Consider the following 23,705-nt stretch of genomic DNA (forward strand, 5'->3'; position numbering starts at 1 on the left):
GAAGCTTCCAGCAAGTTCCATGGTGGAGGAGGGAGTGGGAGTGAGTTCTCAGTCAGTAGAGATTAGCAAGTAAATGGACTTGAGTGTCTTCTACATCCAAAATCTAAACTAACTGGGATTCAAAGATTGTAATATGCTCTCCAGAAATTTAAGCTGTTTTGGATGCTAAAGTGAAAGAAGGGTCATGACCCTATATTAGGTATAAGGACGGATTCCTCAAAGGTGTGATACCTGAGCCTCAGCCTCAAAAGCCAAATTAGAATTAGTGGATGAAGGAAATGGAAAAGACAATTAGGACAGACTAGGACGTGTATGAGAAAAGCAGTAATATGAGTTCTAAAGTTGGTGGAGCCACAATTCAAGTTAGACACTCACTGGAGGGGTAGGTGAAATGCCAGGTCAAAAAGGGCTAGCCTGTGGTCTTCGGAGAAGCTTGGATGTAATATGCGTCCCGGTGCTAGCCCACTACAGAATTTCTAGTTTAAAAAGGCAACTACAGTCAAATTTGCATTTTTAGAAGTGTATTGTGTCTATGCTATGGAACAATGATTAAAGGGAAAAGAACAGTTGTTGGGACACTGTTGGGGAAGTGTTACAAGCCAAAGTGACTCTCTTAAGTAGGTCAGTGATTGTAGGGATGGACAGAAAGGTGAAAACAAATGGTGACGTAAAATTCGCTGGGTTTGCTGATCTTTTGTGCTCAGTGCTTTTGTGTCCCATTAATAAGGCTTCACCTACTCCAAGGTCGTGAAGATACTGTGTGTATTCTTCTAGATGCTTTATTTAACTTTGACATCTAGGTCTGTGATTTATCTCATTATTTTTTTGTGAAAGGTAGGAGACTGCGATCAAGGTTAATTTCCCCCCATGGGGATATCCAGTTGACCCAGCCCTATTTATTGACAAGATTGTCATTTGTCATTGCCACCAATTAAATTCTCTGGCACTTTGTTGCAAAGTGGCTGATCACTTTATATGTGGGCCTATTTCCAGGTTCTCATTCCATTGGTCTGTCTAACCTTGTACCACTACCAGACTGTCATAATTAATGTAGCTTTAGAAGTCTGGAAGTCCTAGAACTGTTCAAGGTTGCTTTGGCTATTCCAAGTCCTTTGTAATTTCCTTTATTTTAGAGATCTTACAAAGTTTATTTCCATTTATTTATAAATTTTAGAATAAGCTTGTCAACTTAAAAAAAAAAACCCTGCTGGAATTTTAATTGGACTTTCATTGGCTCTATGGATCTGTTTGGGGAAAACTGACATCTTAATACTGAGTTCTCCAACCCATAAGTATCATTCATACAGGGGCGCCTGGGTGGCTCAGTGGGTTGGGGCCTCTGCCTTTGGCTCAGGTGGTGGTTCCGGGGTCCTGGGATCAGGCTGCATCATGCTCTCTGCTTGTTGGGGAGCTTGCTTCCCCCTCCACCCCTTTGCCTGCCTCTCTGCCTACTTGTGATTTCTGTCTGTCAAATAAACAAAATCTTAAAAAAAAAGAAAGTATCATACACCTTCCATGTATTTAGTAGTCTTTAATTTCACCCAGCGTGTTTTGTAAATTGTGTAGAGGTTTCACGTATCTTTCATTAAATTTATACTTGGGTATTTGGCTTTTTAATACAATTTTAAATGACACTTGGAAAGTTTTATATTCTACTTTGTTGCTGGTATATAGAAACAGTATTGATTAACACATATTAGCCTCATATTCAGCCTTCTTACCAAGTTCTCTTATTATTTCTAATACCTTGTAGTTTCTTTTAGAATTTCTATGACTATAATTTTGTCATCTGTTAATGAAGATGGTTTAGGGTCCTGTGCAATGATTATACCTTTTATTTCTTTTTCTTGGTCTTTCACTTGTTGGTATGTCTCATTTAGTGTTGACTAGAATAGTGATAATGGGCTTCTTAGCTATAACATCAGAGGGGAGAGGATTCAATAGCAAATGCTTTTTCTGCCTTTATGGAAATGTTCGTATCTATTTTTCTTTAATATGTTAAGTGAATTACTTTGATTTTCAAATGTTATTTAAATGGACAATATGCATATGAAAAGAAGTTCTACATCAATAGCTATATTAGGAACATTAAAATCATGCTTCAGTCCTAAACACTAACCAGAATTGTTTTAAACAAAGGGATTCCAATACCAAGCCTTGGTAAAGTGGAACACCTATAACTTGTGTATATTACTAGTGAGAGTATAAATGGTTACAATTACTTTATAAGACTTTCTAAGGTTTTTTTTTTGTTTTTTAAGTTTTAAGTAGTCTCTACAGCCAGTGTGGGGCTTGAACTTACAACCCAAAGATCAGGAGTGGCATGCTTCACTGACTGAGCCAGCCAGGAACCCCTAGAAAATTTTTTGACCCTATCTACTAAAACTAGTCCTACATATACCTTATTACCTGGTAATTCTATCATTGGTCATATCCCCAAGAGAAAAGAGTACTTATTAATGTGCACAAGAATATTGACCACAGGGGCACCTGGCTGGCTCAGTGGGTTAAGCCTCTGCCTTCAGCCCAGGTCAAGATCCCAGGGGAGCCTGCATTCCACCCCCCCCTTCCAGCCTCTCTGCCTACTTGTGATCTCTGTCAAATAAATAAATAAAATCTTTTTTAAAAATACCAATCACCGTATTATAGTAGGAAAAACTGGAAATAAATGCCATTTGATAGGAGAAAAATACTATAGAGCACTGATTAAGAATGAACTACCAATACACACAATAATCTATATGAGCCTCACACATATAGTGTTGAGTTAAAGAAGCCAGACAGGGTACATCCTGATCGATTCCATTTATATGAAGATAAAAATTATTTTGAGGGATACCAGAAGGTGATCTAGCTGGGAAGAGCTGTGATGGAAACTTCTTGGATGTAGGAAATGTTACACATCTGATATAGGTGACAGTTACATTAATGTATTCAGATGTAAAATTTTATTGAGTTATAAGATTTGTGCCTTTCATGCCTTAATAAGTAGGAGGGAGTGATTTAAAACAAAATCAGCAACAAACAGAATTTGAAATTTAGGAGATTTACAGTAACATCAGTAATATTAAATACTAAAAAATAAATCTGACAAAGGATGTGCAAAAAGTATACATTGAGAATTATGGGACACAGCTGACAGAAATTAAAGAACATTTAAAACAAATGGAGAGGCATCTAAGGAGACTCAATCTTGTTAAAATGTGGATTCTTCCATAGTTGATCTATAGAGTCAACATAATCCCAGTCAGAACCCCAAAGGCTTTTTCGGTTTCAGAAGTTGAGTCTGCAACTTCTGACTGAGTCTGCAAATTCAAATGGAGATGCAAAGTTAGAGTAGTCAAATAAACTTTAAAAAATAACAAAGTTGGAGAACTGACACTACCTTATTTCAGTACATCAACCTGGTGTATTGGCACAAAGATAGACAAGTTGATGGAACAGAGTCCATAAATACACCTGTACATGCATAGACAACTCATTTTCAACAAAGGTTGAAAGGTAGTTCAGGGTAGATAGTGGAAAGGATAGTCTTGGGGTGCCTGGGTGGCTCAGTTCGTTAAGTGTCTGCCCTGATTTTAAGTCATAATCCTGGGGTCCCGGGACTGAGCCCCGTGTCAGCCTCCTTGTGCAGTGGGGAGTCTGCTGCTCCCTCTCCCCCTCCACTCGTGATTATGCATGCATCTGCTCTCTCTCTCTAATAAATAAATCTTAAAAAAATTAATTCAAAATGGATCATGGACCTAAATGTAAAACTTAAAACTTTAAAACGTCTAGGGACACTTGGGTGGCTCAGTCAGTTGAGCATCCAACTCTTGGTTTCTGCTTGGGTGATGATCTTGGGGTTGTGAGATCAAGCCCTGCATCAGGCTCTGCACTTAGGGTGTCTCCTTGTGATTCTCTTCCTCCCCCCTGACCCCCACTCACGTGTGCTCTCTCTCTCTCCAAAATCAATCTTAAAAAAAAAAAAAGAAAAAAGGAAAAAAAAGAACTTTAAAACTTCTAGATGGAAGAAAATCTTAGTGACTTTGAATTAGCTACAGCTTTCTTAGATGTGACACCAAAAGCATGTTCCTTAAGAGGAAATTAATAAATTAGACTTCATCAATATTAAAAGGTTTCTGCACTTTAAAAATACTTGTGAATCATATAGCTGATAAAGAGCTTGCATCCAGAATATAGAAAGAGTTCTCAAAAGCCAGTAATAAGAAAACAACAGGATTTTTAACAGGCAAAAATTTTTAACAATCATTTCATCAAAAAGGATAATGTGGATGTCACACACATCAAAATATGCTCAAAATCAGTGTCCTTAAAAGACATGTAAATTAAACCACAATGAGATATCACAACACTCCCATTAAAATGGCTAAAATGTTAGGGGCACCCAGGTGGCTCAGTTGGTTAAGCATCTGCCTTTGGCTCAGGTCATGATCCCAGACTCCATTGGGCTTCCCTGCCCAGTGGGAAATCTGCTTCTCTCTCTCCCCTGCCTCTACACCCTGCTCATGTTCTCTTTCTCAAATAAATAAAATCCTTTTTTTTTAAATGGCCAGAATGTTAGGATGTAGAGCAACTGAAAAACTCATACTCTGCTGGTGGGAATGTACAATGGTATAACCATCCTATGACCCAGCCAGACCACTCCTATTTACTGAAGAGAAAAGAAAATACATGTCCATGTAAAGTTTTGTACAGGCATATTCATAGCAGCTTTAATGGTAATAGCTGAAAATAGGAACAGCTCAAATGTCTATCCAGAGGTGAGTGGATAAACAAACTAGTATATCCCTGCAATGATATATAAGTAATAAAAGGAATGATACACTGGGGTCCCTGGGTGGCGCATTTGGTTGAGTGTCCGACTCTTGGTTTCAGCTCAGGTCATCATTTCAGGGTCCTGAGATTAAGCCCCAAGTCAGGATCCACACTCAACCAGGAGTCTGCTTGAGATTTTCTCTCCCTCACCCTCTGCCCCTCCCAAACTCAGGCTCTCTCTCTAAAATAAATAAATCTTAAAGAAAAAAAAAAAAAGGAATGATAAATTGATACCACACATGGATAAATCTCAAAATAATTACACTAAATAAAAGCAGCCAAAGAAAAAATAGTATATACTCTATGATTCCATTTATATAAAACCCTAGAAAATGTAAATCAATATAATTTATAGTGTCAGAAAGCAGATCAGTGGTCAACGGGGGGTGGAATGGGCCAAGAAGAGCAAGGAGCAATAGCAAGAAGGGAGTATTTACAAAGAGGCACAAAGTAAATTTTAGGCTAATGGTCACCAAACCTGGGAAGGTTCACTATTCGATTATTGTGATGATGAGTTTATACTCTTTAAACATGTGCAGTTTATTGTATGTCAATTATAGCTCCATAAAGCTATTTTTGAGGCAAGTTTGGCTCCTTAGATAAGATTTGAGAGTCATCAGCATACAGATGGCATTTAGCAACATGAGAAAACGAGTGTGAAAACAGGTAAGGAGAACATGTAGTTTCGTCAGTATTTAATAAATATCTAGTATGTACAGTGCATAGGTTATTACACTAAGAACTGAGAGTACTAAAATGACTACAAGTTTGGCTTTTACAGTGTTGGAATCACACCTATCAGCCAGCAATTATTATCATCATGTTTTATGTGCCCAAGTGGGAGGAATTAAAAGGCTCTATGACAGCAGTGGGAAGCTTCTAAGAGCTCAGAGAAAGCTCTCAAGAGGAAGTAATGTCTAAGCCGAGGTTCAAAGAACAGGTAGAAGTTAGCCCAACAGAATGAGATAAACTGGGGGCACCTGGGTGCCTCAGTCGGAAGAGCATGTGACTCTTGATCTCGGGATCATGAGTTGGAGCCCAACAATGGGTGTAGAGATTACTCAATTAAAAAAAAAAAAAGAATGAGATAAGCTGTGCAAAGCAGATGCAGGGGTTTGTGTTTTTTCCTATGTCCCCTTCACCCACCCAACCACCAAATTGTGTAAATTCAAGCTCCACAAAATCTGGATTTTCCCTCGCGGAAGACATAGGTCATTCTTTTGGGCAGCTCGTAATCTCAGCCCCCTTATGTTTGGGGGATTCCTTGAGTCTTAATTCCCACTCAGGCAGCCTCCTCTATAGAAGCTGAAAAAATGCCAAACTAGTCGAAAAGCTAAAATTGCTTTCTCAGTCTGCTTTGGGGTTCAAGTCCTGTCTGGACACTTGACCTAGGCTCTGCCAGTCACATAAATTGGTAGCTAGTTGACACAATGAATCAAGGAAGTACCTTGGTTAATTCTAGAGGTAGTAGCACTCCTATCAAGATCAAATTCCCAAGGCAGTAGAAGTAGTAATACAAAGCTTGGTGTTCAGTGCTTGGCAGAGGTGGCTACAATTTCCCTGCTAGACTAGTTGTGCAGATTGTTCCTAGCTGTGTGACTCAGACTGAGCCCGACTCTCTAGTCCTTTTGTATATTCTTTGAGCTATGCAATATTCTTCTGATAACATTTCTTTTATGCTAAAAACCGGAATCCATTTCTGTTGCTAATGACCAAGAACTCACACTAACAGACAGTTTGGTATTTGGAAGTGGAAGGCTTCCCAACTGACCCTGGTATGCGGAACAGGCCAGGCATGTCGAAGAGGCAGGATGGAAGGCATTGAGGACACAATGCTTCCAGACGGAAATAGGGTGACCCTGGGACTATGCGTCAAACTCACACCGTTATCAAGAAATGTATTCTAGGGGCACCTGGGTGGCTCAGTGGTTAAGCCTCTGCCTTTGGCTCAGGTCATGGTCTCAGGGTCCTGGGATCGAGCCCCGCATCGGGCTCTCTGCTCAGCGGGGAGCCTGCCCCCCCCCCCCGCCTGCCTTTCTGACTACTTGTGATCTCTGTAAAATAAATAAAAATCTTTAATTAAAAAAAAAAAAGAAATGTATTCTAAAGCTGAGAAATCCTAGGAAAAAAATCTTTTTCTGAGCGCTCATAGTAGATGTGACTGGGGAAGACAAGAAACCCGGGAGCATAGCTGATCTGAAAAAGAGGACTGTTCATCATCCCAAAGATCCCAGTCATAAAACTGGATCAAGTAACTGGATGAGACTTCGGGTGATCTCTCTTTGGGAAGATACGTTTTATGTAGGCATGAGCACTTTTTAAAGTGTATGTGAAGGAAGGAGGATGTGTATGGATGAAAGCAGACTGCATCATTCCTCTTATTTCGTGGTATGGAGCCCTAATTTTGTTTGGCTTTCCATCTCCTCAACATACAACTAAGTCATTTATGGTCATCCTACTTCCTTGGCCAGCAGGTGGTTTTGGAAGGGGTATATGATCAATCTAGCCAATGAGCTCAGAAGAGATGGCTGCTCAGTGTGTTCTGGGAAAGGTCTTCTTACCGAAAAACAGAAACAGTAGAAACTACTGTAGTTGTCTTGCAACTATGCAGAAGCCATCCTAGAAATAAAACCAAAATCCTGAGGATGGGAAAGCAGAGAAGGAAGAAATCTGGTTGCTCACTATCACCCGAGTTCCTGAATTAACTAACCTGGAAACCCGACTCTAGACTTCTTGTTCTGTACTATTTAATAATTTTGAATTAGGCTTTTGTTTGTTTCATGCAACCGAAATCATCTCAATCGTTATTGACAGTTACGATTTGAAGAGTAAAATCTGAAGATAAGGCTGGTGGGCCCAAGAAGGGGTAAGACCATGCAGGACATCAACTCTGAGGACAGTAAGGAAGGGCTCAACACTCAAGGGTTTGAAGTAATTAAACTGGCACTCCCGTTGCACTGGGGAGAACAGACGAGAGGGGAATAAGGTGAGGACAATGAAAAGAACAGTGATCGTTGGATAAAACATGGGGAACTCCAACCTTTGCAAAAGTCTCTGAAGCAATACTAAGAAATTATTAAAGGCAGGAGGAGAACAGGAGCAAGCTGGGCACGAAAGTGAAGGTAAGAGAGAATTTAAAAGGGAGTTATAAGAGGCGCCTGGGTGGTTCAGTGGGTTAAAGCCTCTGCCTTCCACTCAGGTCATGATCCCGGGGTCCTGGATCGAGCCCCGCATCAGGCTCTCTGCTCAGTGGGGAGCCTACTTCCTCCTTTCTCTGCCTGCCTCTCTGCCTACTTGTGATCTCTGTCAAATAAATAAATAAGATCTTTAAAAAAAAAGGGAGTTATAAAAGGTTAAATACTAGAAAAGCCAGGGAAAATACGTAAGGATAGAAATTTGGCAATATGGCAATTAATTACTAGTTAGTGACCTTTACAACAGTTATTTCAGGGTAATAGGGTGAATGCAATACTACAGAGGGTTAAAGAATAAATAGAAAAAAAGAAAAGCGTCAAGTTTTTAGGTTAAGGACAGTGACCATAACATCACATGAATAAATACATGTTGAATCAATGATTTGATGGACAAGGCCAGATATCAAATGAACACTATCCTCCTGTTTAGGAGTTCAATACAATGAGATTATATTAGGGGATGCATAGCTAGAGAGAGTTCTGGAGGAGAAAGAAATTTTCCATGACTCTTAGGGTCCTTAGCTGAACCTAAAAATCAAACTGACAAAGACAGGTTAAAGGAGGAAAGCATATTTATTTTAATATGTTTTACATGACACGGGAGACATCATATGGAAATGAAGACTCAAAGAAATGCTTAAGCCTAGCATTTTTATACCAGGTTTGATAGAGTGGAAAGTCAAGAAAAATGACAGGAAAAAAGGGTATGAGTGAAGGGTAGTACATGGGGAAATTTAGCAAGGCCTATTCATTCAAATTCTTCTCTACTTCCCTCTGACTTCAGAGATAGAAATGCTCCCACTAAAATAATGTTTTGGAAGAGTATTAACTGACAGAAAATGAGTAAGTGTACAGGGATATTGCATTAATATTTAAATTTTCATCTATTTTTCTGTTTCCATGTTTTCCAAGTTTAACAATTAGCTGATAAAATTTCCAATTAGAAAAAAAAATTTTCCAATTAGAAAACTTGGTTTTTAGGGCACCTGGGTGGTTCAGTGGGTTAAAGCCTCTGCCTTCAGCTCAGGTCATGATCCCAGGGTCCTGGGATCAAGCCCTGCATTGGGCTCTCTGCTCAGTGGGGAGCCTGCTTCCCTCTCACTCTCTGTCTGCCTCTCTGCCTACTTGAGATCGCTGTCAAATAAATAAATAAATAAAGTCTTTAAAAAAAAAAAACTTGGGGGGCACCTGGGTGGCTCAGTGGGTTAAAGCCTCTGCCTTCGGCTCAGGTCATGATCCCAGGGTCCTGGGATCAAGCCCCACATCGGGCTCTCTGCTCAGCGGGGAGCCTGCTTCCTCCTCTCTCTCTGCCTGCCTCTCTGCCTACTTGTGATCTCTGTCTGTCAAATAAATAAATTTAAAAAAAAAAAACTTGGTTTAAAAAAAAACCTTGGTTTTTAAAGTGTGTAAAGTGTGTTGAATATTATTGCTGGGAAAATTTTATGGTTTTCTAATTTTCAGAGCTTGATGATCCATTGTATGCTGTCTGGAAACCACTGTTTGGCACAGCGGCAAGGAAAAATGAGAGGATGACAATTCTGCAATTATAATCTGACCAATGGAGCTTGTTATACGAACATTTAGTAACACTGTAAATGCTAGCAACATTCTCTGTATATTTGTTCTCAAGAGACATTTGTTTGAAAACACACTGAGAATTTTTACATGATTTATTTAATAATAAACCAATTAAAGATACAAAAATGTTTAGAGGATTCCAAAATTTAAATTTTTGTTTAAATACAAATTCACTCCATAATATGAAAACATATAACATTAGACCTCTAAACATAATGATTTTTTCATCTACAAAAATTTCTCCTTTGCTGTACTAGAAAATTTGCAGAAAACATTTTTTCTTGTGAAATTAAATGTACATTATTTACAGTTGAAAAAGTAATCTAAAAACTATTTCATTTCAGAGACTTAGATATAATGTATATTATCTTTGTATGCAACCCCCCCACTCCCAATAAAAAATGATCCAAAATATAAAGCAATTATGCTTTTATAGCAACTGACTACTCAGTCAGATTAGCTCAAGTCTTGGTTGCTTTCTGGGCCCTTAAGAGCGAGCCCTGGATCTTTCAGAATGGCAGTATATCGTTTAGCACTTGGCAACATAAATTTACTAATGACCACAGTGCACAGTGGCCTAAAGAGTTAATTAACAAAGTATTTAGGAAGAATTCAGAATCATAACAGATCTTATAGATAACAGAAGAAAGAATTTTGTAGGGCCACTTTTCTGTAATATGTTAGCTATATCTACATTAAGAAATAAGTGATAATGTTTTAGTTGATTTAACTTTAAAATAGAGGTGCTAGAAACCTCAAATTTAGAACCAGAAAGCAAACTGGAGATCATCAAGTCTAATCCAAAGCACCCCTTCTTTTTTGAGAGAACTGAGGCCCAGAAAGATCCAGTGGCTTTGCCCAACATTATACAACTATTTAGCAGGACAGCCACTCTTGAAAGGGCTGATGCTTTTGTACCATTCTGCTTCTGAAGTAAGGTTCAGCCATATCATGGACATTTTCCAATTTTTCATGTTTTTTTTTTACATATTCATATTGCCTTATACAGTGCAACCAAACTAACGTCAATCTAAGTGAAATCATAATTTTAACAAAATAGAAAACAGGTGTCTTGCATTTGAAAGAGTCAAGACTTTAACTTACACAAATGGAATGAAAATAGTTCCTACATAAATTTCCTGTTGCCTTATATTGAAGTACTGTATTTACAAAAGAATCAGAAAAGCTAATACCATGTAAAAATTGAAAAAGAAACTTTAAAAATGCTTACGATATAGCAACTGAGAAAAAATCTGAAAAGAAGGACTTCATAGTACAAAATTCCTGTTCCTTCACAATTGAATTCTGAAACATTTGGAGAACAAAGAGGAACACTGGGGTTCCCTCCCTCATCTAACAAAGTCAACATTAACTCTAAATTAATATTTTTAACAATGAGCTAAAAAATTAGGAACATCTGTAGAATTTCTCTTAGAATCAACCAGAGAGTTTGCAGGCAACTGAAAATGTTCAATTAAAAAACAATCATCCACAATTCCTTTGGTGTATTTATTAAAAAGAGTTGGGTTCCAGCAATTCATTTTGTTTCATAGCTACCTGAGAGGTAAATCCACTGGAATTGGATACCACCATCACGTAAGGCTGTGGCTGCTCAGTTTTCTCACTGTCTTCTTTCAAATTATCTTCGGCTTCCTTTTTCTCCGCTTCCTGTATGAGTGTTTTTGTGTCTTGAGCTTTGATAACTGACGTGATGACAGTGCCGGCTGGGTGGGCAACGAGTTGTGAACTTCGAGGAGAAAAGGTCACCACGGGAGTCGTAGCACTGAAGGACGGAGATGAAGCCACAGTGACGGTGCCATTGCAGATGGACTGGACGTTGCTGGTAAGAACCTGCTGCACATGTGCAGGGCTCAGGACAATGGAAGGAGGGGAGCCCGGCTTCTGGGACTGTAGCATGACATTTTCTTTCAATACTGTCATGGGCTGTGATGATGGAATGGCTTGTAGAATGAACTTCTGAGACCCAGCACCCGAAGATGGATCTGTGCTGGCTATCACTGTTGTGATTGGCACAGTCTGGAGTGTTACTGTATGCAAAGGTTGATTCCCAGGAGACACGACCACTGGAACTTGGGCTGGAGCCTGTATAGTCCTATTGAGATGATGAAATTACAGAAAATCAGCATATTCTACATCATTTAAAACTTTAATGTTTGATAAGTCATTTTGATAAAATAGGAGTCGTACATTTGGAATGCTACTTCCTATATCTTCGACACAGCAGAAACATCATACCAGACCCTGTATTATATGGAATGCCTGACACAAAACTTTCAAGCCATTAAGTGTGATACTATCTGATGAGGGGGGAAAAAGTCTGTGCAAAGTGCCACATTAATGCAAATGGGGATGCAATTTTGTTGGGGAAGGAGGAGATCAAAATGCTTGGAAAAGAAGTTACATATGAGCCGCGTGAAAGGAAACTAGGAATTTTAAAACAAATGTATTGGATTCACTCTCATTATTTTTAATACTTAAGGGACAATGCTTAACCCCAATTACCTAACTTCATAGGATTGTAATTGTTTTCAACCTGTTTTTCTATATATAGAGGAAAAATGTGCAATTGCCTAAAATTAAAAAAACATATCAGTCTTAAATGTATATGTGACAGAACTATCAGAAGAAATTTTGTGGGTTTTTTTTTTTTTACAGAAGAGATTTAATAGTTCACAGTTCATATCACATTACACAAAACAAGTCATGAATATAATTAACTCATGAGGGTTCTTTAGGTTGCCAGAGAGAGCAAAAAATAAGGGCAAGCTCAGCAAAAGTAAATAGAAGCATGTTTTAACAGTTTTCTCAGCTCAATTAATCTTCACAGATTTTAGCCATAAAAATAGAATTTAACATAAAATCCTTTAATGTAAACCTAGTTTATGTAAGGTTGTTAATTCCGGTTATTAAAGAAATTTGTAAATGATATTGTGAGTCAATCCAATTTTAAAAGTTCATTGCTGTGGAAATTATAGTTATGACCACTGTTAGCATAAAACAAATGCAGTTGAAAAAACTCAGCATCTGGATCTCAATTGTGTTTCTTCTGGATTCTGTAAAGCTATTTTACAAACACAATAGATGACTGCTACTTCAAATGATTAACAGCTAGACTGGCCCCCACAGTCCAAATGTTAATCATTGCACATAGATTATTATAGGCAAATTTTAGTAAGTTACAGTTATGTGGCCCGTCATGTAGGTGAGAAGTGAAACTCCGGAGAACACAAATGGACTAGGTGGAAATATGAAAAGAAAACTCAAAGCAACTTAAGAGAAACTCAAAGCAAGTGGAAAGACAGAGGATGACTACAGCCTATGCACAATGACAGGATTCTGATTTCCAAGTTCAGATTCCAACCAAGTTGTCACTGTGAGGATCAGTCTAGAGTAGGATATTAGCAGCTCTTTCGAAGGACAGAGCCAGAAAAGAGTATGAGTCAGGTAATGAAAATTTAATAGGTGGGTAGGGGATGACTAGAAATAAAGGCCAGATCTGCTGATATTATTGGTCAAGCAAGGAAGAGTTGGTAGAATACAGAATAACTTTGGGAGTCAGGCAGCTTTTCCAAAATATATGGTGCCTCCTTTCTCCCCCATGCCTACCTGCATCAGGACATCTTGGGTAGAATCTGAGCCTGGGTATGGTAACTGACCCTGCAGCCAGAGATCATTTCTTAAATAAAGGGCTTCCCATGACAAGCATTCATGTACATGTATATACAGATAAAATAGTACACATGGTGTACAGTGAGCACACAGATTGTATCTAGAAATATGTATAGTCTTGCCACCCAATATGTACTATTATCCCCATTTTATATATAAAAAATTAAATGCACAAAGAGGGTGAACAGCTAGCACGAGGTGACCAGTTAGATAAGGAAAGAGGCCATCTGACTGCAAGGCCTCTGTGCCTTAGGGTAATTACAACACACTGCCACTTCCTCAGTCCTAAATAACTTTAGCTAAAGATGATTATTGCCGATTATATCTTTAAGCTGTGGGCAATTACACACCTTTAATACATGACTCCACCTTCCTTTTTTCCTCCCTCAGGTGTGGTACAAGCAAGAATGTGCTTGGAAATTTTCCATATTGCTAACCAGGGCTACCACTAGACTTTCAATGCTTTTGTTCAAACTAGAAAAAAGACCTCAAAACAACAGACTGCCATCTGCCAGAAAATACATATACTCATCTATAATATCTACAGTGTAAATATACTGGCTTATTTGAACAAATTCTAAAATAACTAATTTTCACTAATAAAAAATACAGAGATTAAAGGTAAAATATTATGCAGCCTTTTCCCTGCTACAGAAATTTTAAATTATTTTTGTCTTAGTTAATGATTAAACAGTCATTTGTGTCTGGTGATGTTGTATTATATAACAAAGGTTATAGTATAGTTTACTTTATACAAATTTCCTAAGCTGCGCATAACCACTGCTACAATACCAGAAATTTAAAATACCTCAAAGTTTCTGAGATGAAAAAAGATATATAGTATAACATTTAGTTTTTACTGTGTATCTACTCAGACGTCAAGAATGTCATTTAACTGTTACAATCACCTGTAAAGTTAAGTATTATCTTTATTTTACAGATGAGGAAACAGACTCAGAATAGTGAATTAATCCGATCCAATGTTACATCTAATAACCGACAAGGATGGAGGGCTGGTAAGTAATCAAAAGAATATACATTCTTCGTACTCCATTACTTTGTTTTTAAGATAACCTACACACTGGGGCACCTGGGTGGCTCAGTGAGTTGGGCCTCTGCCTTCAGCTCGGGTCATGGTCCCAGAGTCCTGGGATTGAGCCCCGCATTGGGCTCTGTGCTAGGCGGGGAGCCTGCCTCCCCCTCTCTCTCTGCCTGCCTCTCTGCCTGCTTGTGGTCTCTGTCTGTCAAATGGATAAATAGAATCTTAAAAAAAAAAAAAAGATAACCTACACATTATATATTTTTAGAGGCTAATTTATTCAAAAGACCCTAACACAAACTATTAGTACTTGAAAATACTATACAGAAAGATGTTATGCTAGGTAGGCATATGGACTTGCAAGTTTACCAAGGGACAATTTCAGGAAAAGATTTGACCAGAGGTTTACTTTTGTTGTAGTTGTCTCTTTAAATAACATGAAGTCAGAGTCAAAGTCAAAATTTTTAAAAATCGAGCACATATACCATAAATCACTTAAGAAAAGCTTAATAGATTTCCACATAGATACATGCAATTATGTGAGACAAAAAGACATAAGCAAAGGAAAAATTGAGAAAAGAAAAAACATGTTGCTACTTCATTGTAAATAACTGGTAATTCACGAGAGTTATGTGAATCAGCAGGCAGGGTGACAAATCATTAAAGCTCACTGCTTTGGACTAAACTGCTTGCATTAAAACGCTGTCCCCACCACTTACTAGATGTGACCAGGCTCCTTGGCCTCTCCTTGCCTTGGTTTCCTCATCTGTAAAATAGGAATAATATTACCTATATCTCATTGATCAGTGAGGATATTAGACATTAATATATGGAAAAGTGTATGAAATACAGAGAGTGCTTTGAAAGTGTCAGTTCTTGTTGTTACATTAATAATCTAATTTTAAGTCATATATATTCCATCTTAGCTACAGAAAAAAATCTTTAAGTGGTCTTTGATTTTAGTAATAAGTAGTTATAAAATTAAGAAAAATATAGCCAAAGTACTCTTATCCTTCTTAGGAGTGATAACCTGATTACCTAGGACAATCTCTCTATTCTTAAAAGCTGGATGTTGAAATGTTTGAGAGTGAAATGTCATAAGGATGTCAACTTACTTGACAAATAGCCCAACAGAAAAGAGGTTATAAATAAATACAGAGTGAAAACACGTAAGGCAAAAACACTATCAACTGTGAATCTAAAAGGATGTAAATAGGTGTTCATTGTACTATTTCAAACTGTCGATATTTTGTTTTATAATGAAAATTTGGAGTAATTATAAAAAAGACAAAAAATAAAGTGCTAAGCAAGGAATTAATCTAATGAAAAATGATTCTAATAATACAATAAAATTTCAGAGTAATATGTACAATTTGCATGAAATTTCAGACTTTTCTTTCTTTCTATATAATGGAAAGGAACAATGGCAAAACCCAAGTTACTACATTCAGCAGGTGTCAGTCTTCAAAGAGCATTATTATTCATTAACTTTGGCCTTTCCTCATCTAGTTATTTCAGGGAATAAAATGCATTCCATAAAAGGTTTAACTACATTAAAATAAGTAGGATTTGGGGGAAGATATAAATAGAAGTACACCCAAAAGAAAGAAGAATATTTTTAAAAGTCAAAAGAATGATGAAGAATATGTGTATATACATACACATAAATATAAAATGATTTTTCAACAAGGAAGTTTGTTTTAAAGTCTGACAAGTTAAGTTTTGTTATTTCTTCATTATATAAGCAGTCCACTTAGAGAACTCATTACTCTGAGAGGAGATACAGAATGAATATAGACACTATTTCAAAATAAGTTCTGTACATCTGAAGGGATGCTATGTGCCAGACATGAGGTTAAGTGGTAGGAGAAGAGCAATGAGTAAAACATGGCTCCTTCAGTTTAAATGTATAGGAGGAGATGGGCATTGAAGTCAATGGCAACACCTGGTTCACTGACCAGACTGTGGTGCACCCAAGCAGGCAGCTTTAGCTAGAAGGCAAGGAAGGAATCCGAGTAGAGAGTGAGAGCTGGTAGCTGATGCTCCAGAAATTTGACTGCGCTCTATGTGCAACACAGATCTAACAAAAGCTGCAAGAAGGTAACATAGCAAAGCTGTGACTAAGAGTTTTGCATAGGTTGAACTGAAGAGAAAAAACAGTAGAGGCAGGAAGCAGGCAGGGAGTCCACAGAATAATCCAGAATAATCAGGGACCTTGGACATGAAAATTCTGGAAAGTACACCAAAAGAGTTTGCAAATCATGGATAGGGAGTGTATTATAGTGTTTTAATATCTGGCACTGAGTATCAATCAGAAATTGCCATTCAGAGTAACACTGCATCCAATTCAGTATCACACTTTACCTTTCAGAGCTACAGGTATGTGGGATTTTTTTATGGGGGGGCAGGCATTTATTTTATCCTCAAGGTATAAAAAGCAAACTGATTACAGATGCTTAAAAATAACGGAATCACTCTAAGAAAGGGATCCCCTCTGATTAGCTGTGGCCATGTACTGTTTCCTATCAACAGAAATACAGTGATAAGATGACAAAGAGCCTAGAAACCAACGAGAGGAATCATACCAACTAGATACTCAGTCATCACACATAACCAGTAATTGACCTAGAGGAAAACGAAACATTAATAGGCAAATAGAAAAATAAGTACTCCTTTCATAACAGTTTATCATTCCTGTCCAGTTAAAATGGGGAAAATGTAATTTTTACACTCCTTTCAAGTCAATTTTCATGATGCCAAAAGTTTAAATGGACCATACAAGGAAGACGGGAATATCTAACTCTGTCTTGATTCCGAGTACTGTTTCTTACTTCAAAATCAACTGAACAAAACGCCGGCATTTATATTTTGGAATATTCGAATGTAAGACTGTGAGACTGAAGTCACTTAATGAAAGTATTCAAAGAATCATTTTTATTGGATTTGGAAGGGCTCCTATATTTTATTATAATTCATATTCTGGAAACTCATGATAGTAAAGGGAAAAAAATACTGCAAACGTCCATCTAATTTTCTGCCCTCCTCCTTTTCCCCCATCCCATAGCAGTGAGACCAGTCCCAAATTCTGCAGAAGAGCGGGCGTTGGTGGTATAGTGGTGAGCATAGCTGCCTTCCAAATTCTGCAGAAGACCAGTCTGAAGCTGATGAGGTTTTCTTTGGTCAATTTGTTTTTCCTATCTTTCCTGGAGCTAGGAGGAAAATTTGATTTGATTGCTAAAAAACTATTCTTCCAATTTCTGCCACTCTAAAAGCGTGAAAAAGTGAACCTTAGATTCTTGGCCTCCCTACCTCTTTAAACTTTAGAACTGTTCCATGATAGAATCTTCCCAAAAAAATAATGTTATTTCCTGGAACTCACTACAATGCAGGTCATGATATGTCCGCTTATGTAGAATTTTTATAGCTTCTGACTTTGAAAAAAAAGGATCTGAAACCATTCTCTGGATTTTCTAATATGTGGATCCCTTCTTGTAGGGATCTATCGAATTATACAGAGGTATAGTGGACAAGATTTAAATGGATAGGATAGCAGCAAGTAATGACAAAGTTTAAAAATAAGAAATCAATGATACAATCAGAGGGCTGATGTAATACACACAGCTGCTGAAACCATTCTGCTGAACAAGACTTCTAGCTTTAAAAATCAATATGACTTTTATTTTCATTTCTGAATCCCGACCCAGAGTCATCAACAAATGATGACTCTGGTCAGAAACATCACGTAAACACATGCATCAGTAACTTTAGTTTTCTCACCTAATACTCTGAACAGAGGAATTTAACGTTTCGTCCTGCACGCTACTGGTGGTGCTTGCTTCTCCTTCTGGGACAGCCTGTACTGGCTGGACGACATGAATAGTCCGGAAGAGCTGGGTGGGGTACGGAGATGGTGTGGGCTGCACTGTCCTCAGGACTTCTGATGGCTGTGCAACTTCCACAGGATCTTTGGGTTTTGTAGCTTTAGGATTCCCTGGTTTGAGAACTGTAGTGGATCCTCCTTTTATCCCCGGACTTGAGGATACTCTCGATCTGCTTGCTTGGTTCCTACTTGAAGTGGCTGTTGAAGACAGTGATGGATCCGCAGACTCGATGCTGGAACCTGGGTCCTCATCGTCTATATAAATAAGATCTTTCGGCATCTCCTTAAACTGATACACCAAGCGTTGACCTTCTACTTTTGCTAGGATACCCCTTTGGTAATAGTACCTATTCAAAACAGACAATTTTAACAATACTTTATTTGGTTAAACATAAATTAAAATTATGTTCAACAAAATTAAAGTTCCTTAATCATAAACAAAGGTTTTAAGCTGGAAACAAGTGGGAGAAGAATTTCAAAATGAAGCAGTTATTTTTTATAAGATAGTATAATTGAACTTTTTTTCTATATAAGTGTAAAACACATATACTCACAGATAAAGAAAAATCCTTATTATCAACTAAACCTAAAACCAATTCTGATGAGGGGATTGTTGATAGAACACATGGATTATCCTAGTCATTCACTTTTCTTCCTTTGTCTCCCCTTCTTCCAATTTGCTGGAATAATAAAATCTACTACAAACCTCCAGAGTTTATTTTCCTTCCGTCGTTTATTATAATGTCCCTACCAGTTTAAATCTGATTCAGTGAATCTGATTCAGTTTTCCATATAAAATTTAATGATGTACAAACAGAAGTGACTCAAATTTTGTCGTTGATTTTAATTAGATCAAGAATCTAAAAAGTGTGAGTTAAAAAAACAAATACACACAAACTGTAACTAAATAGTTCTAGTTTAAGAAGGTTATCTAATAACTCTTTCTCAAACAAATGCATATCTTTAAGAATAGATAACCTGATCACAGAAAAACACACTAAAAGTGAGCTTCGGAATAAAATGATAACCTACCTAGTTCAAAATGTTCACAGTATCTAATATTATTCTTGAAGCATTTATTCCAACATAATACAGATCATACCTGATATTTACATTTAAAAAATGCATCCTCTTATTAAGTACCTGATTACCGCTACTCAATTTTGTGCTGAATTCAAGTTTAAGGGCTCAAAACATATGAGCCCCATGGTCAATTTATAATTCCTGATGATAGTTCACATTTTCTAATCCCTTTACAAGTAAAGTATCTGTTGTTTGCATGAAGATTTTTTTTAAGAAAAACATTTCCCCAGATCAGAACAGGATTTCAATTTAAATATGAACTGATTTCTATAAGTAGCATGGTTTTAGCTCTTCAATAATAAAATTCAACATTTTTGTAATCTTCTACCTTTTTAGAAGTTACCTAGCTTTTTAGTATTTAGGAACAAATATTCTTAACACAATGAACGACAAAAAACTTCACGTACCTGAGAGCTCTTCCCATGGTCTCGTAATTCATGTCGGGTTTGTTTTTGTACTTCCCCCACAACCTGGATACGGCTTTGGAATCTACCAGTTTAAAAATGCCTTTTTCTCGCTGGGTCCATTTGATATATTTAGGACAAGTAGCTTTGTCCTGGAGCAGTGCCAGTAAAAACTCCCAGAGATAAATTGTGTTTCCTGAAACAAAAGCAATTTCTGTTTAACTGACCAAAATTTCACTGGAAAAGAGCAAAAGTAAACACAACTAAAAGTTTTATAAGTTCCCTCTATAATCATACAAAAATATTACGCAACTTGGTTAGCACTGGTGATAATTTTTAGGATCTAATATAGGTCTTTTTATTAGTTCCACATCAGATGTCTGGATGGATCAATACTGGCAATTAGATTTATGATGACTTGAGAAGAAAGCACTTTGAGATGACTTTTTTCCTACCTCTTTAAGAGCCATCACATAAAAGAACCAATGAAGAAGTGTTGTACAAAACCTTTCAACAGTTGTTCTCGTTGTATCAGAGCCCGTGGATTGGCTTTAACAATCTTCTTCAAATTTGGGCAGCAATTATGAAAATAGCAGAACTCCAAAACAATCTTATAAAGTGTCTATGAACTGAAAAGCTAACCTGGCTGAACTCTTCCAAAAGGCTCAATATTAAAGGACAGATTATTTTGACAGGTATGTAAGAAAAATCTATTAAATGGATTTCTTGGGCTCCATTATTACCAGAATCTATTTATAGAAAGTACCATCTCTACCTTTTTTAAAAAAAAATTTATTTATTTATTTATTTGTCAGAGAGAGAGAGAGAGAGAGAACACAAGCAGGGGGAGCTGCAGGCAGAGGCAGAGGAACAAACAGGCTCCCCACCGAGCACAGAGCCCAACGCGGGACTCGATCCCGGGACCCTGGGATTATGACCTGAGCTGAAGACAGATGCTTAACCAACTGAGCCACTCAGGCATCCCCTAACTATACCTTATAAGCATCTGGCAGCAAGAAGATCCACTTCAATAAGTCAAGAGAGCTGGTTGATTTTACTTATGATATGTAGGTATTTTAAAGCAATCTAACTGTTATTTGACCCGTAAGTATTGTAAGGGAATTACTGTACTTACCCTTACCATCTTTGTTTTTCTTCTTCACATATATGTTTGGTGTAGTGGCTGGGGAATCTGGGCGTGGAGGTTTTGTTTTTCTCCCTGAAAACAGAACAGCTCTGTGTAAGGATTTGCCATCAAAAGTGAGATAAAATGGACAATTTAGCTGTTTATAAATGCTATTTGGTCATTTATCCAAAATTTCAAATGCCAAGTACTTTACACACATACACAGTGTTACACATACTGGTTTCCTAAAATGCTGTTTACTCAAAAGGAAAAGAACTTCAGTGAAAACTTATCATTAGTACAGGTAAGATCACAAACAATTTTATGTAGGAAATGACACATCAGCTCATTTATAAAAATGAGGTTAAGTCTGAAACATTTTGAGGTAACAAAACTGACATGGCTTCCTTAAAATTGGGGGAAATATTCTTGATGTTGATAAGACTTGGGCTCAAAAAATAAGCCATGCAGGTTTATCTGTTTGTTGGTTATATACGTATTTTACAGTAGGAAAAGTCAATTTTCAGCTTTTCTCTCATCTGCATACAGGTAGTTCCTAAATACTGGAAACTTTCCAAAATTCTAGAGATACAAAAAATGCATGAGGCAAAATTCTGGTAAACTACATAGTCAACTTTTATTTTCCCCTGTATTTTGAAACCTTTCATTTTTCTATACTTCTTTTAATTCACAGCAAAACAAACATTATAGTTATGTGCCATTCAATCTTTAACTCCACTTTGACAACACTAACTGTAGTATGTTCAGACTTAGTTTGGGTCAACCAACTATTCTAAAGCTTTGTGATCTTCTTCTGGCCATTTATCTAGAAGCACAACTTGGTGGCAATGTTGCCTGGGATTTATATTAAGATGATCATGCTATCTGAACAGACTAGCATTCTGTACCTAAAAAACAATGAAGATTATAAATGGATACCTTAGTGTATTTTACCCCAGCATTCTTTTTTCTTTTTCTTTTTAATTAAGTAACCTCTCCACGGAATTCGGTGCTCAAAGTCAAGGCTCAAGATCAAGAGTCTCATGTTGTACCGCCTGAACCAGCCAAGTGCCCCTTTACCCTAATATTCCTGAGGCAGAGTCTATCTGGTCCAGATCACAAGAATGAATTCTGGGTTAGCATAATATAAGGCAATAACTTAGCAGAACAGAATACCAGAGCTAAAAATCACAAGGTTAGTAACAACACATTCCCAAACCAAACAGGAACACCCTTCTGAAGTTAGGGTGAATAAGAATCAGCGAGAAGTGGATCAAAAGGATAACTCTTCAGGCCCCTCTTAATGCATAAATAGAGAACCTAATCAGCCAGGTATCTCCATTTCCATCACTGCAGACATCTGCAGAGAACCATTCATGAGGCAGATACTTCTGGGTGACTGTGTCAATGGTAACAAATATTAGGAGCAAAGACTTCAGTTAGCTTCCATCCCTCCTACCATCTTATTTTATGCCTTCTATTTTCCAACTTTTTCTGATAGATAGCATTTTCTTCTTCCCACTGTTTTCACCACTAGTTTTAGTCAAGACAGAGACAGTTGGTAAACCTACCCAATATCCACCCTTTCCATCATCTTCCTTACCAGTCAAGGTGGCATAGCTTCATGTGAGTTCTACGTGAACTGGGTATAGGATTTTTGGGTGACAGTTAGTTCTTCTCAATACTTTGAAGATACCTAACACTTCCAGCCTCTACTGGGAGCTTCTAAGCTGCCAATCTAAAAATCAATCCTCTTCAAGTAATGTAGTTTTTCCCTGGTATTTTCTTTTTTTGTTTGTTTTTGGAGGGGGCTGGGGGGGTGGTGTTTTGCATTTTTACTATAATGTATTTAGGCCTGGATTTCTTTGACAGTTATGCTACTCAGGATTCACCATGCTGAGATTTATGTCACTTTGGAAAACTCTCAATCATTATCTTGGAATACGGTCTCTTCCTCACTCTACATATTCTCTCTCTCTGAAGCTTTGATTAAACATGTAGACCTTTTCATTCAATCCTCACATCTCAAACTCTTTCATACTTTTTATTCTTTATCAGATCTATATTAGAGCTCACAAATTCTCTTTTAAACAGTGACTAATCTTCTGTTTAACCCATATATTATGTGTTCTATTGGGTTCCTTTCCCATCAGTCTTCCTAACTAGAATGTTAGTCCTTCACCTTAAAAATAGCTTTACTCAAGTATGACAGACATAAAATGAAATTGCATATGTTGAAAATCTACAGTTTGGTACCTTCCAACGTAAGTATTGACCTGTGGAACCATCACTATGTTCAAAATAGTGAATATACTCTTCACCCCCAAAAGTACTTTGTACCCCTCTGTAATCCTTATACCCTTCCCACTCTGCCCAATCCAAAGGTAGTCAAATACTCACAGATTTTGTCATTAGAGGTTAGTTTGCAGTTCCCACAACTTTAGATGAAGAGATACATACATATATATGTATGCATATACATATATATATGGTGTGTAAGTAATTCCTTTAGCATAATTATGCTGAGATTCATTGTTTTTGTTGTATGTATCAACAGTACATTCTATTTTATTGCTGAGTGCTATTTCCTTGCATAGATACACCACAAAGCTGTTTATCCAGACAGCAGTTGATAGGCATTTAGGTTGTTTCAAGTTTTGGGTAACTACAAATAAAACTGCTAAGAACATTCATTCATGCAGATGTTTTTCTACAAATGTGTAACTTCATCTCATTTGGGTAAATACTGAGTAGAAGAATGGCTGGGTCACATGTTAAGTATGCACTGAATGTTTTAAGAAACTGCCAAACTGTTTGTAAAATAAATAAATAAATAAATTTCTCCATGCAGTAAGCTGGGGTCATCATAGGGCTCACCTCATTTGTTTCCTGT

The 23,705-nt window shown here is 37.3% G+C and overlaps 1 protein-coding gene across 5 annotated transcripts in view; it reads right to left on the reverse strand.

The window, feature by feature from the left end:
• Positions 1 to 10,565: 10,565 nt before the first annotated feature.
• Positions 10,566 to 23,705, reverse strand: part of ELF1 (E74 like ETS transcription factor 1) — a 106,756-nt gene continuing 93,616 nt past the window's right edge. For 4 of the 5 annotated variants that reach the window (XM_032873923.1, XM_032873921.1, XM_032873922.1 and 1 more), the window contains 4 exons: positions 20,822 to 20,905; positions 19,690 to 19,882; positions 18,097 to 18,546; positions 10,566 to 11,703 (listed from right to left, as the gene is read on the reverse strand). In XM_032873923.1, the coding sequence (XP_032729814.1) occupies positions 11,103 to 11,703; positions 18,097 to 18,546; positions 19,690 to 19,882; positions 20,822 to 20,905 (1,328 nt within the window). In that variant the 3' untranslated portion in view covers positions 10,566 to 11,102. The remainder of the gene's footprint in view (positions 11,704 to 18,096; positions 18,547 to 19,689; positions 19,883 to 20,821; positions 20,906 to 23,705) is intronic. The other variant, XM_032873924.1, reaches the window with a different exon arrangement.

Source organism: Lontra canadensis, unplaced genomic scaffold (assembly GCF_010015895.1).
Source record: "Lontra canadensis isolate GAN:19392208 unplaced genomic scaffold, GSC_riverotter_1.0 scaffold51, whole genome shotgun sequence".
NCBI lineage: Eukaryota > Metazoa > Chordata > Mammalia > Carnivora > Mustelidae > Lontra > Lontra canadensis.